At 39.3% G+C, this 21,008-nt stretch overlaps 1 protein-coding gene across 3 annotated transcripts in view; it reads right to left on the bottom strand.

Moving 5' to 3' along the window:
• The window catches only part of TASOR2 (transcription activation suppressor family member 2), a 76,407-nt gene extending 56,386 nt beyond the window's left edge, over positions 1-20,021 (bottom strand). For all 3 annotated transcript variants that reach the window (XM_032426068.1, XM_032426071.1, XM_032426074.1), the window contains exon 1: positions 19,430-20,021. In XM_032426068.1, the coding sequence (XP_032281959.1) occupies positions 19,430-19,490 (61 nt within the window). In that variant the 5' untranslated portion in view covers positions 19,491-20,021. The remainder of the gene's footprint in view (positions 1-19,429) is intronic.
• Positions 20,022-21,008: the final 987 nt, after the last annotated feature.

Here is a 21,008-nt window from a genome sequence, read left to right as displayed (position 1 = left end):
TACTGTCATTTCTACCTGATATTATTGCCCAAAGCAAGTCATATGGTCAAACTCAAAGTCAAGGGGGAGGGAAAAATACCCTGTCTCTTTAGTGGGAAGAATGCAGTCATGGAAGGAGGGAATAAAGCCCTGGGGTTCATAACGCAATTGATGGTGGTGATGGTTGTACACCTTGTGAATATACTAAAAACCAATGAATTCTATCTCAATATTAAAAATATTATGTTAAAAAAAAAAAACAACAGGGGCGCCTGGGTGGCCCAGTCGTTAAGCGTCTGCCTCTGGCTCAGGTCATGATCCCAGGGTCCTGGGATCGAGCCCTGCATCGGGCTCCCTGCTCCGCGGGAAGCCTGCTTCTCCCTCTCCCACTCCCCGTGCTTGTGTTCCCTCTCTCGCTGTGTCTCTCTCTGTCAAATAAATAAATAAAATTAAAAAAAAAAACAACAACAACAAACCAACAAAGAAATGCAATCTACCACAGTATCACTGTAAGGATGCTGTGCATATTCTTTTTGTTTTTCATACTTGAAGAACAAGAGGAATTATCCTGAACCAGCAGAAGGGTGTAGGGAGGGATCAGAGAAGTTTTCTGTTCCTGCATCCAAGGATTTTTGAAAAAATAATATGGTGCCTTTGTTGCCAAACCTCTTGTAACCTGCAAGTGTAATCTGGTTCAGGAGGGCCTATACTTCCAGCTCTGTTTTCCTCTTCAAGACTACTATTACTAAGAGCCACATTCCTTGCTTTCCAAGGTCATACACTCACTTCTAGTGGTATTTTGTTAGCACATTCTAAGATCTCTGGGCCACCCAGGCACTTTCCAATTCCTCCCTGCTTTCCTTAATGGACATGGTATGGCTGTTCAGTCTTAGCCTGGTATGCAGCAATTCTCTCTTAGGATGGGACTGCTTCTGGACTAAACAGCTGCTGGTGATTTCTCAGCTACGCCCCCCCTCTGCACAACTCTGCCTTTTCTCACAGAACTGTTGGGGCTTCCCAACAATACTTACATATAATTTCAAGTTGACAGGGTTTCTTTTATTCCTGCACTTGTTCAAAGTGTAGTTTGAGAATTGCACCTCCACCCCCCATTCTTCTTTCTAGAAGTAGAATGATTAAGAACTAATCTGGTTTTTGGTTTTGTTCTCCTGTTTTCTTCTTCAGGACACCAGACGAAGTCCCGTTCAACCAGAAGCTCACCTCTTCCAGTGCTGAGACTTAGATGATGGTTTCCTCCCACTGTATAAGACAAAAGACCTCCTTGACTGGTTCTCCATTTTTTCTTATTTACTCACTCTTATTTTCTAATTCTTGTGGCTGTTTTATTTTGGGGGAGAATTCTTCAGCTTTATTATCCAATCCCTATATATTTTTTTCTGCTCTCACAGAGACCTTTTCTGTTTTCTGAACAATTTCTCTTTTTTAAAAAATAGAACCTCTTCTTTCACAGATGTCATTTCTTTTCTCTCTAAAGGTACCATAATTTTATTTGGTTCAAGTTTCTTCTGTTACATGCAGTAAATCTGTTTCTACCAAGCTCCTTTTATTTCCTGCGTTTATTCCTGTTTGGTTGTTTTTTTTTGTTTGTTTGTTTTTTTAATTTTATTTATTTGAGAGAGAGAGAGAGAGTAAGCACCAGCAGATGGAGGGGCAGAAGGAGAAGCAAACTCTCCACTGAGCAGGGAGCCCGACTCGGGGCTCAATCCCAGGGCCCGGGGATCATGACCTGAGCCAAAAGCAGAGGCTTAACTGACTGAGCCACCCAGGCGGCCCCTCCTGTTTGGTTTATGTTAGAGACTTCCACCAAATGGCTGGTGATCCTTGGCTGTCCATTTAGGTTTACATGTGAGGCACTTACAGCTGACTGAAAGTCTGGTGCATAAACAGTGTCTCTTGACCAGCAGCTCACTCACTCTCTCTCTCTTTCTCTCTCTCATGTGATCTGATGGTGATGCAGCTGTTCAATCAGGCGAACTCCCAAAGTCTGTAGCTGTTAAATATTTTACCATAGGTTGATGTTTCCCCAGAAAAGAATCCTTTAATATCTTGTTTAGGGGGAGCATAAGCTTGACTATTAGTTCTGAGAGTCACACAGAAAGACAGCTCTGGCTTCACTGTTCAGTATGTTGACTTCCACTTAATCCTCATTTTCACGTAGGTATTTGCTCCGCCTCAGCTGTCTGAGCCTGCCTCCTGAGTGTAATCATCTCCTGCAGGTAAATTTCAGTGCTCTGTCTGAGGAGAAGATAGCTAGGCAGTTGTCTAGGTGCAAGGAGCAGGGAAGGAAATCCAGAGCATCAAAACCACAAAAATCATCACTGAATCATTCTACTTCTACTCCACCCTCTAATCTTGCTTTGAGAAGTACTTGTAACTTCCAAATCCTGAGCTGCTGCCAGATTGACTGGTGGGAATCAGCTTGCTTCTTGGCGGCTTACTGCTCTTCAGCCTTCAGCATCCCCTAATCCATAAAGTCATTATCACTTGACCATCTTCTTTCTAGTTTCCCAAACGTGATTTCCCCTGGCTCTACTGTTCCATTCTTTTTGCCAATTTATATCTTTATTCTTTTACTACCACCTCAGTGGGATTTCCAGAGGGTGTATACAATGGGACATGTTAAACTAGAAGTGTCTACTTAAACTAAGTCTTAATTTCTTCATTTAAAAAATGTGGACTACACCCTTTAACTCTGGTAACTATGATTACCAGTATTTTTTTAACTTCTATAATTATGAAGACTTTATTTTATTCACCACAGACCTAAGTGCATATCAAAGCTTCAATAAATATTTCATTTAAAAAGAATTACCTTTTAGTGCATATGTACTCAATAAGCATGTCCTCAAATACAGAAAAAGTACAATCGCAAGTAGAACTTCAATGATATTTCTCTCAAAGCACTCTGTTCCTTTCTTTCAGAGTAACTGTTATGACTTATAACTACATATTCATAATTACTTCATTAATGGCTAATTCCCTAATAAACCAAACCCTATGAGGGCAGAAACCACTTCTGTTTTGTTTACCTCTGATTACTCAGCAACCAGCCCAATGCCTGGCATACAGTAAACATGTATTTGGTAACTAAATGAAAGAGTAAATAATATTTATGCTATTTAATCTGTTCCAAAACTCAGTAAAAGGAATAAAGCTTCCCAGCTTTTTAATAAAGCAGCCAAATGCAGTACCAAAATCTGACAAAACATGAAAAAGGAAATTAAAGACTTATCTCTAGTATGAATATTGATACTAAAATCCTGAACTATATGCACTGGCAAAGAGAATCTATTAGGATATTATAATACAAGATCAATTCAGATTCATTACAGTATTGTTAAGAATTGGTTCAATAAATAGGAAATCCATAAATTTAACTAACTACTTTAACAGGTGAAAGTAAAACAATCACAGAGGAGCCGCTGGTTGTGGGTAAGGTAGGAAAGCCAAACGTCAGACTGTCAAAACAAGTTACTATATACCTGTTTATATTATGATGCCTTATAATTTGTAAATTTTTGTTGCTGCAGAGTATTTTTAAAATTTATGCATTATGTTTGCCATACTTAATCTAAAAAACAAATTAAGATGCCCCCAAATAAAAGCTGTTTAATAACATCGAAAAATATCCTACCACACCAAAAGAAAGCTGGGGTAGCCATACTTATATCAGACAAACTAGATTTTAAACCTAAGACTGTAAGAAGAGATGAAGAAGGGCATTATATCATAATTAAGGGATCTATCCATCAAGAGATGTAACAATTGTAAGTATTTATGCCCCCAATTTGGGGGCACCCAAATATATCAATCAATAACAAACATAAAGAAACTCATTGATAATAATACAGTAATAGTAGGGGACTTTAGCACCCCATTTACAGTAATGGACAGATCATCTAAGCAGAAAATCAAAAAGGAAACAACAGCTTTGAAACACACTGGGCCAGATGGACTTAATAGATATATTCAGAACATTTCATCCTAAAGCAGGAGAATACACATTCTTCTCAAGTGCACAAGGAACTTTCTCCAGAACAGATCACATACTAGGTCACAAATCAGCCCTCAACAAGCACAAAAAGACTGAGATCATACCATGTATATTTTCAGACCACAACTTGAAGTCATCCACAAGAAAAAATTTGGAAAGACCACAGATACATGGAGGTTAAACAACATCCTACTAAAGAATGAATGGATTAACCAGGAAATTAAAGAAAAATTAAAAAATACATGGAAGCAAATGAAAATGAAAAGATGACAGTCCAAAACCTTTCCGATGCAGCAAAGGCAGTCCCTAAGAAGGAAATTTATTGCAATACAGGCCTACCTCAAGAACCAAGAAAAGTCTCAAGTATACAACCTAACCTTACACCTTAAGAAGCGAGAAAAAGAAGAACAAATAAAGCCTAAAGCCAGCAGAAGAAGGGAAATAATAAAGATTAGAGCAGAAATAAATAATACAGAAACAACAGCAACAAAAATAGAACAGATTAACAAAACTAAGAACTGGTTCTTTAATTAATAAAATTGATAACCCCCTAGCCAGACTTACCAAAAAGATAAGGACCCAATTAAATAAATTCACAAATGAAAGGAGAGTTCACAACCAACACCACAGAAATACAACTATAAGAGAGTATTATGAAAAATTATATGCCAACAAACAGGGCGATCTGGAAGAAATGGACAAAGTCCTAGAAATATACAAACTACCAAAACGGACACAGGAAGAAAAAGAAAATTTGAACAGACCCATAACCAGCAAAGAAACTGAATAATCAAAAATTTCCCAATAAACAGAAGTCCAGGGACACATGGCTTCCTGGGGGAATTTTACCAGACATTTAATACCTCTTCTTCTCAAACTGTTCTAAAAAATAGAAATGGAAGGAAAATTTCTAAACTCATTCTGCAAGGCCAGTAGCATTACCTTGATTCCAAAACCAGACAAATACCCCATTAAAAAGGAAAATTACAGTCCAGTGTCTCTGATGAACATGTATTCTCAACAAGATACTACCAAATCAAATCCAACAGTACATTAAAAGAATTATTTACCATGATCAAGTGGGATTTATTTCTGGGTTGCAGGGGCAGTTCAATAGTCTCAAATCAATCAACGTGATACACCACGTTAATAAAAGAAAGGATGAGAACCCTATGATCCTCTCAATATATGCAGAAAAAGCATTTGACAAAATACAGCATCCATTCTTGATAAAAACCCTCAACAAAGTATAGGTATAGATGGAACATACCTCAACATCATAAAAGCCATATACAAAAGACCCACAGCTAATATCTTCCTCAATGGGAAAAAACAGCTTTTCCTCTACAGTCAGGAACAAGACAGGTATGTCCACTCTCACCTTTACCATTTAACATAATACTGGAAGTCTTAGTCTCAGCAATCAGATAACAAAAAGAAATAAAAGGCATCCAAATCAGCAAAAAAGGGGTCAAACTTTCACTATCTGCAGACAACATGATACTCTATGTAGAAAACCCAAAAGACTCCACCAAAAAATTGTTAGAATACATGAATTAAGCAAAGTCCAGGATATAAAATCAATGTACAGAAATCTGTTGCATTTCTATACACCAATAATAAAGAAGCAGACAAAGAAATAAAGGAATCGATCCCACTGACAACTGCACCAAAACCAATAAGATACCTAAGAATAAACCTAACCAAAGAGGCAAAAGACCTGTACTCTGAAAACTATAGAACATTTATGAAAGAAACTGAAGAGGACACAAAGAAATGGGAAAAAATTCCACGCTCATGGATTGGAAAAATAAAGACTGTTAAAATGTCCATACTACCCAAAGCAATCTACACATTTAATGCAATCCCATCAAAATAACAATAGCATTTTTCAGAGATAGAACAACCAACCCTAAAATTTGTATGGAACCATAAAAGACCCAGAAGAGCCAAAGTAATCCTGAAAAAGAAAAGCAAAGCTGGAGGCATCATGATTCTGGACTTTAAGCTACCTTACAAAGCTGTAGTCATCAAGATAGTATAGTACTGGCACAAAAACAGACACACAGATCAATGGAACAGAATAAAGAACCCAGAAATGGACCCACAACCATATGGTCAACTGATCCTTGACAAAGCAGGATGAATATCTAATGGGAAAAAGATGGTCTCTTCAACAAATGGTTTTGGGAAAACTGGACAGCCATACACAGAAGAATGAAACTGGACCAATTTCTTACACCATACACAAAAAGAAATTCAAAATGGATTAAAGGCCTAAATGTGAGACAGGAAACCATCAAAATCCTAGAGGAGAACACAGACAACAACCTTTTTGACCTTGGCTGGAGCAACTTCTTACTAGACATGTCACTGGAGGCAAGGGAAACAAAGCAAAAATAAACTATTGGGACTTCATCAAGATAAAAAGCTTCTGCACAGCAAAGGAAACAATCAACAAAACTAAAAGGTGGCCTACAGAATAGGAAAAGATATTTGTAAATGACATATCTGATAAAGGGTTAGTATCCAAAAGCTATAAAGAACTTATCGGGGCGCCTGGGTGGCTCAGTCGTTGGGCGTCTGCCTTCGGCTCAGGTCATGATCCCAGGGTCCTGAGATCAAGCCCAGCATCAGGCTCCCTGCTCGGCGGGAAGCCTGCTTCTCCCTCTCCCACTCCCCTTGCTTGTGTTCCCTCTCTCACTGTGTCTCTCTCTGTCAAATAAATAAAAGAAAAAAGGAAAAAAAACTCATCAAACTCAACACCCAAAAAACAAACCACCCCATTATGAAATAGGCAGAAGACACGAATAAACACTTTTCCAAAGCAGCCATCCAGATGGCTAAAAGACATAAAAAGATGCTCAACATCACTTATTATCAGGGAAATGCAAATCAAAACCACCATGAGAGGGGCGCCTGGGTGGCTCAGTCGGTTAAGCATCTGCTTTCAGTTCAGGCCATGATCTCAAGGTCCTGGGATCAAACCCCATGTCAGGCTCCCTGTTCAGCAGAGAGTCTGCTTCTTCCTCTCCCTCTCCTCTTCCCGCTTATGCTCCCCCCTTCCCTCCCTCCCTCTCTCTCAAATATATAAAATCTTAAAAACAAACAAAAAAAATGAAGAGATACCACCTCACACCTGTCAGAATGGCTAAAATTAGCAACACAGGAAACAACAGATGTTGGTGAGAATGTGGAGAAAGGGGAACCCTCTTACACTGTTGGTAGGAATACAAATTGGTGCAGCCACTCTGGAAAGCAGTATGGAGGTTCCTCAAAAAGTTAAAAATAGAACTACCCTATAATCCAGCAATTGTACTGCTAGGTATTTACCCAAAGGATACAAAAACACAGATCTGAAGGGGCACATGCACCCCTATGTTTATAGCAGCATTATCAACAATAGCCAAATTATGGGAAGAGCCCAAGTGTCCATCGACTGATGAACAGATAAAGAAGTTGTGGTATATTTGTACAATGGAATACTCAGCCATCAAGAAAAAATGGAATCTTGCCATTTGCAATGATGTAGATGAAGCTGTTTATATTATGCTAAGCAAAAAAAGTCAGAGAGATAAATACCATATGATTTCATTCATATGTGGAATTTAGGAAACAAAACAGATGAACATATAGGAAGGGAGAAAAAAGGGAGAGAGAGAGGGAAAGTGAAGCAAACCATAAGAGACTCTTAAGGATAAAGAACAAACTGAATTGATGGAGGGAGGTGGGTAGGAGATGGGTATTAAGGAGGACACTTATTATGATGAGCACTGGGTGTTATATATAAGTGATGAATCACTAAGTTCTATTCCTGAAACCACTGTTATACTATATGTTAACTAACTAGAATTTAAATAAAAATTTTGAAAGAAAAAAATTTTTTTATAATAACATTAAAAAATAAAGTAACTTAAAATAACTTTATGTGAGTTGTACCTCCAACTCAAGACACAGTGCAAATTATTCATTTAATTGAGCTCTTGATATTTAAAAATTGAGTTAAAATTATTACATAAAAATATAACAAATCTATAATACATGGTATATGCAGAAACATCAAAAAAAAAAGAAAAAAGAAAGAAAAAAAAAGTCCTACCATAAATTGTTTAGGGGAAAGAAAGGTAGAGCCACAAAAGAGAAATACATGTATCTATATAAAGTCATTAAGAACACACACCACAGGGGCGCCTGGGTGGCTCAGTTGGTTAAGCGACTGCCTTCGGCTCAGGTCATGATCCTGGAGTCCCTGGATCGAGTCCCGCATCGGGCTCCCTGCTCAGCGGGGAGCCTGCTTCTCCCTCTAACCCTCCCCCCTCTCATGTACTCTCTCTCTCTCATTCTCGCTCTCTCAAATAAATAAATAAATCTTTAAAAAAAAAAAAAGAACACACACCACAGTTCAAACAATGGTCCTCTTCTGCCTAACACTTATCAAAATATCCAGTATCTTTCTTGTTTATTTGGTTATCCTCCCACCACTAGTTTATTAGCTTAGCAACTACAGAGACTTTGTCCTTTTCCATGCTGTATCCCCAATGCCTAGAACACTGCCTGGTACACAGTTAGGTTTCAATAAACCATTTATGTAATGAATAAATCAAAAAATTGTTTTCCAGATCATTTTTCTATTCACCTTGATCCACCTTCCCCTGACTTACCACTAAGTTCCAGCTACACTGATCTTTCTGATTCAGGCTCTTTCCCCTTTTCAGACCTTTGCATCTGCTGTTATTTCTGACTAGAATGTTCTTTCTCCTATTCTGTCCATGGCTTAGCTCCCACTCTTCCTTTAGTGAAATCTAGAAGTTATTCCCTCAGATAAACCTCTGATCACCCCACCTAAAGTAGGTGTTCTCTTTGAAAGCACTCCTTACAACGACACGCAATTATTTTATCAATTTACATTTTGGGGGGTGCATCTTCCCCACCAGGATGTCAGATCCATAGAGGCACATACTTGTTCACCAAAGTTCCCTATGGTCCAGCAGAGCTCCTAGCACCACAGGAAATACTCAATACGAAGTTACCTTTAAGTGGGTCAAGTATAGGTATTTTTTATCTTTTCTAACTTTTTGTATTATCTAAAATTTTACGTAAGCATAAATATAATCTGGGAGAAGTAAAGCAATTTGCATTTTGGAAAAAAGGATCTCCCACAGCCCTAAATAGCAGCAAGCTAGTTTTTAAATATGAAGACAAAGCAGAGAAAACAAATGGAAATAACATTTCTCATGAGGCAAAACAATAGAGACCCATAAAACAAAGCATCCTGTTAAAAAAAGAAAATACTATAGAATAAGATATGATTTTCATAAAATTTTTTAAAAATATAAAGAAGTTTGCCATGTACAAAAGTTTAAATGTTTTCTAATGCCCAGATAATCATACACAGAAGGAATAAAAACTAAAGGACCTTTGCTATAAGGGCAAAACATGTGTACTCACTGTTTTACATTTCAAAAGGTGACCTATAAATCTATACACACAGTAGAGTTGTAAGAAGTGATGCCCTCTCTCTACAAGTTTTGCAAGGGTTTCCTCACTACCATACTTAGAGAACCCGGTGAGGAGTTAGGAGCAAAGGAGTTCGGTAAACCTGTAAGTACCATCCAACCTGTCTTGGTGGCCCCACCGAAGTTTCACTCTCTGAAGTCCCCTGAAGGTTAGACACCTAATCTGTCCCTTCTCCCAGTCTCGCCTGCACCCGGCGCTAAGGAAGATAGCGCGCTGGCCAGGTGGGGCGCCCTAGCAGCAGAGGGGAGCAGAGCTGCGGGTGGCGGCCAGCCCCTCCCTCCTCACCTCATGGTGCATGGGGGAGGGGGCTGCACCCCTGCCCAGCCGGCCCGTCGGCCCCCTCCCGCCAGCGAAGGCCAGTGCGGTGGCCGGGGTTGCGCGGGGCGGCATCTTTTAAAAGTCAACGAGGACCGCCAACCGCGAGCCGGCGGAGGGCAGGCGCAGACCCTAGAACCCCAGCCACAGAACCCGGTAGGGGGTTCGTGGGAGTTGCAATCTGGTTTGAGGGCTGGTCGAACAAGCAGAGTGCCCTTGGTCTTCCCCTTTCTCTATGTCTCTCAACATCCTCCCTCAGGTGTTTGTTATTTTACAGTGAGTACTCCAAACTTCAATTTCTTCAAGGATCTTGCCCACGGGCTCTCAGTAATGCTGTAATGATGACTGACTGCAAATCCCAGACCTAATCTGAAATCCACATCTTTTCACTACGGTGATCCCCAATTATTCTACATCAGTGCCCCTATAAAGCTTTACCATTATCATCCATATAAATTCACCAGCTACAGTTTCATGCGGCTTTGTTGTATAATTTACAAAAATAGAAGGTCTACTGAATATGATTTTTAGTGCTCCATAGATCCCCAGGAGATGCTGATATCAGCACTTGTGGTCAGATGGGGGTGCTCACCCACTAAGCCAGGCAGCCCTAACAAAACCTACCAAAAATAAAACTTTTGGGGGGCATGAAGTATTTGGCCTGACCCAAGGACATCTTTACTTTTGGCTCATGCTTTAACAAAGTTACTGAAGACATGTACCTGCATTTCCTGAACATATCTACATTTGCTAGAGGAAAACCTATTCAGGAGATCCTAGAGAATCATTACCACTATTGTGTTGTACATATAGAAAACACACAGGAAAATCTTAACTCACAAAATACACTTAAATTTATAAAGAATCATGTAGATTGATTATGTACTATTTAAAATAGCAAACTCACTTTGAGTGTTTAGTATATCCAAAGGGAGAGAAACTGCTTTTTTAAAAAACATTTCTGGAGGATTATATCCATTGTGTAAAATGAGATATACCCATGTACTATGACTTTTTCATTTAACTGTGGCATACTTACTTTTGGATTTAATATTCAATTTCTAAAGATTGTTTTAACATCCTCAGAATCCAACCTGACAGTAAAAAGTATTTTTGTATATCAAAAAGATGCTTATAATCTTATATCTACCAAATTTTCTCTCTTGCTATGCTATATAAATTCTTTGGAGGCCATACTTTCCACGTTCAAGTTATGCACCTTTTATTGGAACCATTTCAAAGTTTATATGGTGTCATTTTTAGACATCTGTATAAAGTAACTGACCTTTTTCTGGCTCTTTACCAAACTGGATTTACTAATTTGTGTTTTACTTTTTAAAAAAGATTTTATTTATTTATTTGAGAGAGAAAGAGGGAGAGAGGGAGCACAAGCTGGGGAAAGGCAGAGGGAAAGGAAGAAGCAGACTCCCCACCAAGCAGGGAGCCCGACATGGGGCTTGATCCCAGGACCCTGAGATCATGACCTGAGCCGAAGGCAGACCCTCCACCAAATGAGCAACCCAGGCACCCCTAATTTGTGCTTTAAATTAAACTATCAGCCTGCAATGAGATGGCTGCATTAAACTCACTACTGTATTTTATTACAAGGACACTGTTAAGTAGTTTTGTACCTCTTAAAAGAAAATCCTAAGAATAAATTTTTCTCAGAGACAATTACATTTTAAAACCTGCTTTGGATTCTTTTGATTACAGATGATGAAAAAGAAAGTGAGCTAATCCATGCCATAACAAAGGTGACTTTTTTTTACGGCTCACACCCCTAGAAATATCCCATCCCAAAAGTCCTGGGCAAATGAACAGGCCTGTTCACTAACAGTGGCTCACAGAAAAGTAGGGGATAACTACAGGGTAAAGCAGGTACTTCAACTGGTCAAACTAATCTCAGAAGTTAGGGTCTTAAATATTCTTCTAACCAGGGAGGGAGCAGATGTACTCAAAGGTTCTAAACAGGGTCTATTTCACCATGCTAAGGAAGGTAGTGAGTCTTTATACAGAATATAAGCAACGGATTTAATTCTCCAATTTTCCTTCCCTTATTAAGGGAAAACAAAGTATGCTCCAGACACATTTCTTATGATAAAAGTAGTAATGTTAAAAAGAGAAGCCAGGGCGCCTGGGTGGCTCAGTCGTTAAGCGTCTGCCTTCGGCTCAGGTCATGATCCCAGGGTCCTGGGATCGAGTCCCACGTCGGGCTCCCTGCTTGGCAGGAAGCCTACTTCTCCCTCTCCCACTCCCCCTGCTTGTGTTCCTGCTCTCGCTATCTCTCTGTCAAATAAATAAATGAAATCTTTTAAAAAAAAAAAAAAAAGAGAAGCCAAACTTAAAACAAAAACAAAAGGCCAATTGAGTTAATCAATAAAAATAAAACCTGTTACTTTTAGAATGAAATAATCTTTTAGCAAATATATTAAAAAAAGAAAAATTAAAAAACAGAAAAGGAGACTATAACCACAAATACAGGGAAGACATTCCTAAAATTATAAAACATCATACACAACTTATACCAATTAATTTGAATACTATAAAAATATAAATTGCCAACACTGATCTAAACAGAAGAAACATCTAAATAAACCAATTATGATGAAAAAACTGAAAGAGTAGTCACAGTCCTACCCCTTCTCCCAAAAGACTAGTTCCAGAGTTTTATTGTCAAATTTCACTTCTCACTCAGATTATCAAAAATCCACAAGTTTGGCAATGCATTCTGTTGGTGGAGCTGTGGGAAACAAAGTGAAGGGAAAAGCAAAAAAAAAAAAAAAAAAAGAAAAGCAAAAAAAACGTACTATGTAGATGATAAAAGACTGATTTAAACATTAAGATGGATAGATCAATAGAAATGGAAATTCACAGTTCAAGATTTATGAACAGCTAATAAACACATTTCAAAATACCTCCAGTTTACAGATTTAAGAAGCCAAACAATCCCCAGCAAGATAAAGATACACTGCATTGAAACAGCACAGAGCTAAAGACAGAGAGAAAAATACCAAAGTAGTCAGAGAAAAAAGAACTGAGACACAGCTGACCTCTCCGTGGCAATGGAAAAGACAAAGGAATGAGGGATGAGATCTGCAATGTGCTCAACAACTGCCAACCTAAACTGCTATTTAGCAAAACATCTTCCATAAATGACAGTGAAACAAAGATATTTGCAGGTAAACAAAAGTGGAAAGAGTTCATCATCAAGCAATCCTTCAACAACAACAAAAAAGCCATCCCAAAGGACATGCTTTGAGCAGAAGGAAAATGGCCCTAGTTTGATGTTCTAAAAGATGAAGCAATAGAGAAAGGTAGTAAAAATGTGGGAAATGTAAATAAGCACTGACCGTAAAACACAACAATAATTCTAAACAGGCCCCCTTCTGTCCAGTAAGAATATTATTTAAAAATATTAAAACATATGATAACATATAAGTCATGCAAGGACTGAATGAAGTTAAACTTCTAAGGGTCTTGTACCATCTAAGAGGAAGGTAGAACTATTGCGTTTTTTGTTTGTTTTAGATTTTGAAAAGTCAAGGATGCATATTTCTTTTTTTTTTTTTTTAAGATTTTCTTTATTTGACAGAGAGAGACACAGTGAGAGAGGGAACACAAGCAGGGGGAAAGGGAGAAGCAGGCTTCCCGCAGAGCAGGGAGCCCGATGCGGGGCTAGATCCCAGGACCCGGGGAACATGACCTGAGCCGAAGGCAGACGCTTAACAACTGAGCCACCCAGGCGCCCCAAGGATGCATATTTCTAAGAGAATTATAAAAAGGGGGGGAAAAAGCATATTTTCCAAATTAGTACATGGGGAAAATGGAATGATAAAGATATTAAATCGATACTTAAAAAATAACAGAAAGGGGACGCTTGGGGGGCTCAGTCAGTTAAGCGTCTGCTTTCGGCTCAGGTCATGATCCCAGGGGCTTGGGATCGAATCCCGCATCAGGCTCCTTGCTCAGCAGGGAGCTCCTTCCCCCCTGCCTGCCGCTCCCTCTGTTTGTGCGCTCATGCTCTCTCTGATAAATAAATAAATAAAATCTTTAAAAAAAATTAAAAAAACAAAAAGTAATAAAATATAACAGGAGCGGAAAGAAATATAAGATAGCCAGGGCAAATAGAAAGCACAAAATAAGAGTAATTACAGTGCGTGTAAACAGGCTAAATGTCCCAGCTGAAATGCTTTAAAACTGCATTAAAAAATTCCAACAGATGCTCTTTAAGAGACATCTAAACCATACAAGTGCATGAGTCTACAGCTATTTCAAAATAAATGAATTTAAAAAACACAAAAAGAAATGTATTAAAGAGAAAATCACAAAGCATAACTGATGAACTATAAGCAAGATGAATTAACAGTACAGAAGGGAGAAATATTCAATATCAAAACTGAAAAAAAGACAATTACACATGCTTCACACATTAAAGATAGCAAGAGGGCACTGTTAGCAACCATAAATATTAAAAATTCAGACAAAACAGAGACCTAGAAAAATCTAAGCAATACTGACAATTTTTTTTCAAATCTTGATTAAATCATGTAACCACTAAAAAAAATTAAATCACTAGTCAAAAATTTGCCACCAAAAAAACTTCAGACCTAAGTGGATTCAATGGTAAATTCTACCACAACTGGTTATCTACATGAGAATAAAGTTAAATTATATCTATACTCCAAACTACCCATAATTAACAATTCCATATATATAGACAAGAAATGAAAAATCTTTAAACAACTTCTGTTCATCAAAAAGCACCATGGAGAGAGAGAAAAGGTATTTGCAACCCATTTAACTATCTAAAGATGAGTACCCAGAGTATATAAAGAAGTCCTATAGTCCAGGAACACCGGGGTGGCTCAGTCGGTTAAACATCTGCCTTCGGCTCAGGTCATAATCCCAGCATCCCGAATCAGGCTCCTCGCTCAGCAGGGAATCTGCTTCTCCCTCTGCCTGCTGTTCCCCCTGCTTGTTCTCTCTCTCTCTGACAAATAAATAAAATCTTAAAAAAAAAAAAAAAAAGTCCTACAGTCCAATAACCCAATAAAGAACAGAAATGGACAAGGGATATGAACAGTACAAAGGGAGAAAAAAAAGGCCTCTAAACATATGAAAAGATGCTCAAACTCAGTCATAATTATCTGTAAACTGATTTATCAAACTACCAAAGCACACAAGTTGAGCAATGCATCCTGTGAGGGGGGCTTAAGGAAAACAGTCACTGCAGTATATTTGCAAGTAACCATGCAAAATCCTAAGAAAAAGCAGTTTGGCAATATTTCTCAAAATTTCAAAGGCATTTAACCTTTAACCCAGTAATCAGAGTTCTGGAATTAACAGTACTAGAAATACCTGCTCACATACAAAATGACAACTCTACAAAATTACTCCAAGCACCATTATTTTTAACAGCAAAAGACCAGAAACTAATTATCTACTACAGACTAGCTAAATAAACTGGTACAGCCACACAATGAGAAATTGTTTTCCTATGCTGTAGAATAAGCATGCTACCTTTATACTGATTTGTATTTGTATGTATGTATATACTGATTTCCTGAATATACTGTAAATGGAGGAAAAAAAACGTAGCATAGCACAAATCAGATTAAGAGGAATATAAAAACAAACACTGGGGAATGAGTTGGATACCTACAGGAAAGAAAAGATTTTTCTTTGTATGGTCTTTACACATTTTTTAGTTGTTTAAATAAATTATTCTAGTAATTTTTTTAAGCAACAGGAAGAGTTCAACTTGTATATATAACATTTTTTAAAAAATTCATACATATAAATAAAAGAAGTACCCAACAGAAAAAGTGGCAAAAACATGACTAAACATTACACAGAAGAAAACAAACGTTTTACTTCTTTTATGTAATCACAGAAATGCAGGTGAAAGCCACAATAATATGTCATTTCCACCAGACCAGCAAAAAGTAAAAAGCTGAACAATGCCATACATGGAGAGAATGTGAAGCAATGAGAGGTTTCATTCAAAATTAGTGGTGTATAAATCACAACTACCATCTGGGAAAAGTTATACATTATCTAATGAAATCGAACATGCACATATCCTCCCAATGGGTCCAGCAATTCTACTACTAATATGCCCAAGCAAGAGTATCATATATATGCACTTGAGGATGAACAAGAACATTTTGGCAGCACTAATTATAACAGCCCCATGTTGGAAATAACCAGGATGTTCATAAAGAATAAAACAGCTAATTATATAATCCAATTATAATATATTCTTAGAGTAGACCATTACACTTCAATGAAAATGAATGAATTATAGCAGTGGTTCCCAAAGTGGTGATGGTGCTTAGGTGGGTTTTTATCTATACTGAAATGTGTCATCATCTGAGAGATCTACAGAACTCAGAGAACTAATATCTACTGCATGACCAATGTGTGGATGAAAGATCCCTTCAAAATGCAAGATAGACCAATGGGTTTTCACGTCACAGAATTTGAGAAGTTCACTGACAAGGCTTCAAATTTTACACTGCAATTAACCTTTAAAGAAACTGTTAGTTTTATTTTTCTTTGATATTCATCAAAACCTATCTTAAAAGTTTATAAAAACATTCCTCCCCTTTCTAAATACACAGATGAGTCTGGATTTTCTTCATATACTTTCAACCCAAACAACATATTGCAACACACTAGAGAAGCAGACAGGAAACTGAGTCATTAAAGATATTTGTGAAAATGTAAAAACAATGCCCCTTGTCACTAATTTTTTTGGAAAAGTTTTTTCATTAAAATGTTATTTAAGATGTAACACGTTCATTATTTTTTAGAGGTACCAATAAATACACCAATAAATGCCATACCTACCATATTTAAGATGAATCAGTTTTAGTATCTAATGACATAATCCCCATAAACGAAAGATCTTTAGGGTCCTCAATAGTTTTTAAAATCATAAAGGGAGTCATGAGACCAAAGTTTCTGAATTGCTGAACTACAGGCACATGCTTCACCAATGATGAATCTCAGAAACATAATGTTTAAGTAATTCACAGATAAAGCTCAAAAACAGGTGAAAGTAAACAAACAGGATAACTGAAAAAAATATATATGTGATAAAACTGTACAGAAAGGTAAGGGAATAATTAACACAAAATTCAGGATGACCATGGTGATGGTGGCAGCAATACATTGCTTCTGGGGAGAGGACACAATAAAGCTTCTAAGGCACTTAGATGTCCTTTTAAGCCAAGTACACAGATACACTTAAAACAACAACAACAGTACATATAAATGGTATACTTCACAACAAAAACTTTAATAGAAGAAACAAAGGGACATACCTACTATCCTAGAAGGAAAAACCCAAAAGAATGTCTCTTCTCAAATTAATCTATAAATTCAATGCAATCACAAACAATATCCCAACATGATTTTCTATAGAACTTGGAAAGATGGTTCTAAACATCATCTGGAAGAAAAATGCAAAAAATGCCCAAAGCTTTTTTTCAAAAGAAAGTAACAAGATATATTATAAAGGTACAATAATTAAAACGGTGTGGTAATAGGTAAATGGGTCAAAGAAGAGTTCAGAACCCAATTAAAAAAAAAAAAAAAGCGAGGGATATGACCCAGCCAAGATGTTTCTTTTTTTATCACCCAGAGGATAAAAATTAAAATGAGAAGTTACTTTCAGTTATTAGAAAAATTAGTAAGATGTTAAAGAAATACTGTTATCATCCAGTGCTGGCTAGCAGGCAGATAAAGCATACCTTCTGAGAGTGGATTTTATTAAAGGGTATGATATTTGAGGACAATTTCACAGCATTATTATCCAGCATTCCCACAGGGAATCAACTCTGCAGAAATACTATCATTGTTATAGGAGAAAACTTGAAAATAAATATCCAGCAAAAATGAAAGACTCATTTGATAAAGACACCATACCTACTTAATCATACTAAGCAGATACCACACTACATTTGTTAAACACTATGTCTCAGGCAAGTTTTTAGGCACTTTGGGGATTTTAATTCATTTAAGCAACTATAGAGTACAGGAGATGCTTATAATACAGTTCTTTTTAAAGAGAACTGGTTACCTTTGGGTCAATGTCCTGAAAACCCCACATTTTAAACACTGTTCTTGGTCTTTCCTAAAAGAATTATGTACACTCTGTCACTTTTTACTTCTCTCTCGTCTGGGTTATTTACTGGTGTGCTGAACATACTGCATAGTGCTCTCCAGTTCTGGAAGACAGTTTTTCAACAGAAAATATTCTTACACTGTAAAAGAGTATCTGCTTTGTTATAAATCTCCTGAGTAGGCTTACCAATCTCAGATCCTATAAATTTACATATCACACCCTTTTTCCCTTCTAAAAGAGCTTCTTCAGGAAAACACCGTGGGCCCTTTGATCACTAATGTTAGAATAACATCAAATACTCGCTCAACACTTAAGTTTACAATAAATATCCGTTCATAAACCCTACCATTTCTAACTACCTTACAGGAAAAACAAAGGTAAGACAGGTGTATTTACATTTTTGGATTTCAAATAGACAAGTACTAGGGTGCCTGGGTGGCTCAGTTGGTTAAACCACTGCCTTCAGCTCAGGTTGTGATCCTGGAGTCCCGGGATCGAGTCCCGCATCGGACTCCCAGGGAGTCTGCTTCTCCCTCTGACCCTGCCCCATCTCGTGCTCTCTCTCTCTCTATCTCATTCTCTCTCTCAAATAAATAAATAAATAAAATCTTAAAAAAAAAAAAAAAAATAGACAAGTACTAAATGAAACTAGAGGATTTTCAAAGTGTCTCCCTCAAGTTTTGAGGTTAACCTGCCATGTTCCCCTACAACCTGCTGCTTGGTGCCACCTTCGGATAAACTGCTGGGCTGCATGGACCAACATAACTACGACGTTCCTTGGGCACTACTTGAGCTTTCTGCTACATGACCCTCCCTAGGGATAGACCCTTTCCTTCCAGAACTACTTTAAAAGAGAAAAGGTCATGCACTGCCGTGGATTCACGACACAGAGACTTGAGATGCAGACTTCATACAGAAGCCTTTACAAACTATTTAACAGCTAGTCCAAAGCAAATGAGCAAAGCTTGAAGTAAGTATTGTGGCTTGTATGAGGATGAAGCTGTCCTCTGACAAGCAACTCAAAGGCAATGCTTCAACAGTTCTGGACGTCCTGCCTCAAAGGGCAAGGATGGGTTCCGAAGCTCTATACGAACGTGTCAAATACGGACGTCGCAGAATCAAGTCAGGGTGGAAGCGTTAGCCATGTTGAGAATGGCCACAGGTTATAACAGGCCGACTCATCCAAACAGCAGCACAGCAGAAACAATTCTGAAAACCACCGCCCCCCTCCCGCCCCTTCACCCCGAGAGCAGAGCAAACAGGCAAGAGAGCGTTAGTCACGCACCATCCAAGGAAAGCATGCAATGTCCTTCCGAATTTAAACAATTTTGTGCACGACAGCAGCGAAGCCCCCAGCAGACAACGACAAAAGCCCAAGCAGCTACGCCGCGCACTCAGCCTTGGAGGCGGGGGCTGCTCCTTTCCTCCCTCCAGGTGCACAAACAGAAGCGCCCACCGCGGGGAAGGTTTACCTGTCTCCCGGGCGGCCGCCGTCCCCGAGGATTTGAGGTTACTGTTCAATTTCTTCCCCATGCTTATGGGCGTCCGCTTCTCCCCACATGCACTTCCTCTCTCTCAGTCCCCGCGGCCAAACGTGACAGGTACGTCCGGACCCTAGTAGTCACCCGCCGCGCTCTGCCCCCTCCCCGACCAGGGAGCCCTCGAGGCGCCTTCGCGACTCTTCGCTCCCGGGGTCTCCAGCGGGAGCCCTCGGCGCTGTCTGCACCGACTCTTCAGGGACGCGCAGAACCCTCCACGTCGCAGCCTGGGCTTCCTCTCCGCCCTGGTGCCGGCAGCGCCCGCAGCGCGGCCCGGGCAGTGCCCGGCGGCCCCGAGACGCCGGCGCTGGGCACGCGGGCCTGGCGCCCAGGCTCCCAGCCCGCAGGCACCACCGCGCTCGTAAGCCAAAAGTCGTTCTTCTCCCGCAGGGTCATAGGAAGGAACGCTCCGCAAGACGCGCCCCGGCCTGAGAGAACATGTCGATTACCTGAGGTACGGCGGCAGGAAACCGGAAGTAAAACCTCTGGCCTCGGGAAAAGGAGAGGTTGGGGGGGGAAAGAGAAAGTGAAAACTGAACCGTGGCGAACGGCGGGAGCCAATCACTGAGGAGAAGCCAATGCGCAGGCGCGGACTGCGGCCGGCGTCCACGCGGCGCTCGCCTCTCTCCTGTGCGCAGGCGCAAGACTGCAGCGTGCCCTGGGATTGGAGGATGGAGTCTGGCGTGCGCAGCTGAGGGCGGGGCGAAGCAAAGCCTCCTGTCTCCAGGGGTTCGTGCGTGGCCGGATGCGGAAGACGTGCAGGGGAAGATGTCCGGCTGCCATGACGTGTCTGCGTGGGTTCTAGCAGCTGGCTTGCTCGGGGCTGTGGTGTTTGTCTCCCATTATGTCTTCTGAGGGTGCGGTGGTGACACTTGTCTTGCCCCAAAGTGACATTAATAAAATCTTTTTAGTAAGTTCTTTAAAAATAACCTTAAAAGAGTGTTAACCTTAAAAATAGAACTGCCAGTAATGTTACCAGGCTTGCTTATAAACAGAGGAACTGTAGTTCAAGACATGCAGAGTATACTGATCCACAGGCAAGCCCAAAGAAAAAAGGGGGAAAGTGTCCTTTTATAGAGCAAAGGAGGAAGTTGGGAGAGGTTGTGACAATTCATTGGAGGAGAGCCAGAGTTCAGGGTTGTGGTGGCTTCTGATTGGCTGGGTTGTTGCCAGCAAGGAGAAAAATCTTCCTGCTGGGGTATATAAAGTAAGCTTCCAGGACTGGTGCTTACTGAGCACCCTTCATTGCTTCTTGACTCCATTTTGAATTTTTTTTTTTTTTTTTTCATTTTCACACATGTAATATTTAACTGTTCATTCCCTAGGAAAACACCTCTAGAAGTTTATAATCTATGCAGAGAGAGCTAAGGGACCACATATGGCATTAATTCTACAAATGAGAGTTTAAGTATTGTAGACACTTACCATGAGCCAGGCATGTACCACATGCTGGGAATGGAGGATTTATTCATTCAGTAGCAGCTTAGTTTACTCTGGCTAGCTACTAAAGTAA

The sequence above is a fragment of the Phoca vitulina genome, unplaced genomic scaffold (assembly GCF_004348235.1).
Source record: "Phoca vitulina isolate PV1807 unplaced genomic scaffold, GSC_HSeal_1.0 scaffold33, whole genome shotgun sequence".
Taxonomy (NCBI): Eukaryota; Metazoa; Chordata; class Mammalia; order Carnivora; family Phocidae; genus Phoca; species Phoca vitulina.
This window is presented reverse-complemented; position numbering and strand designations above follow the sequence as displayed.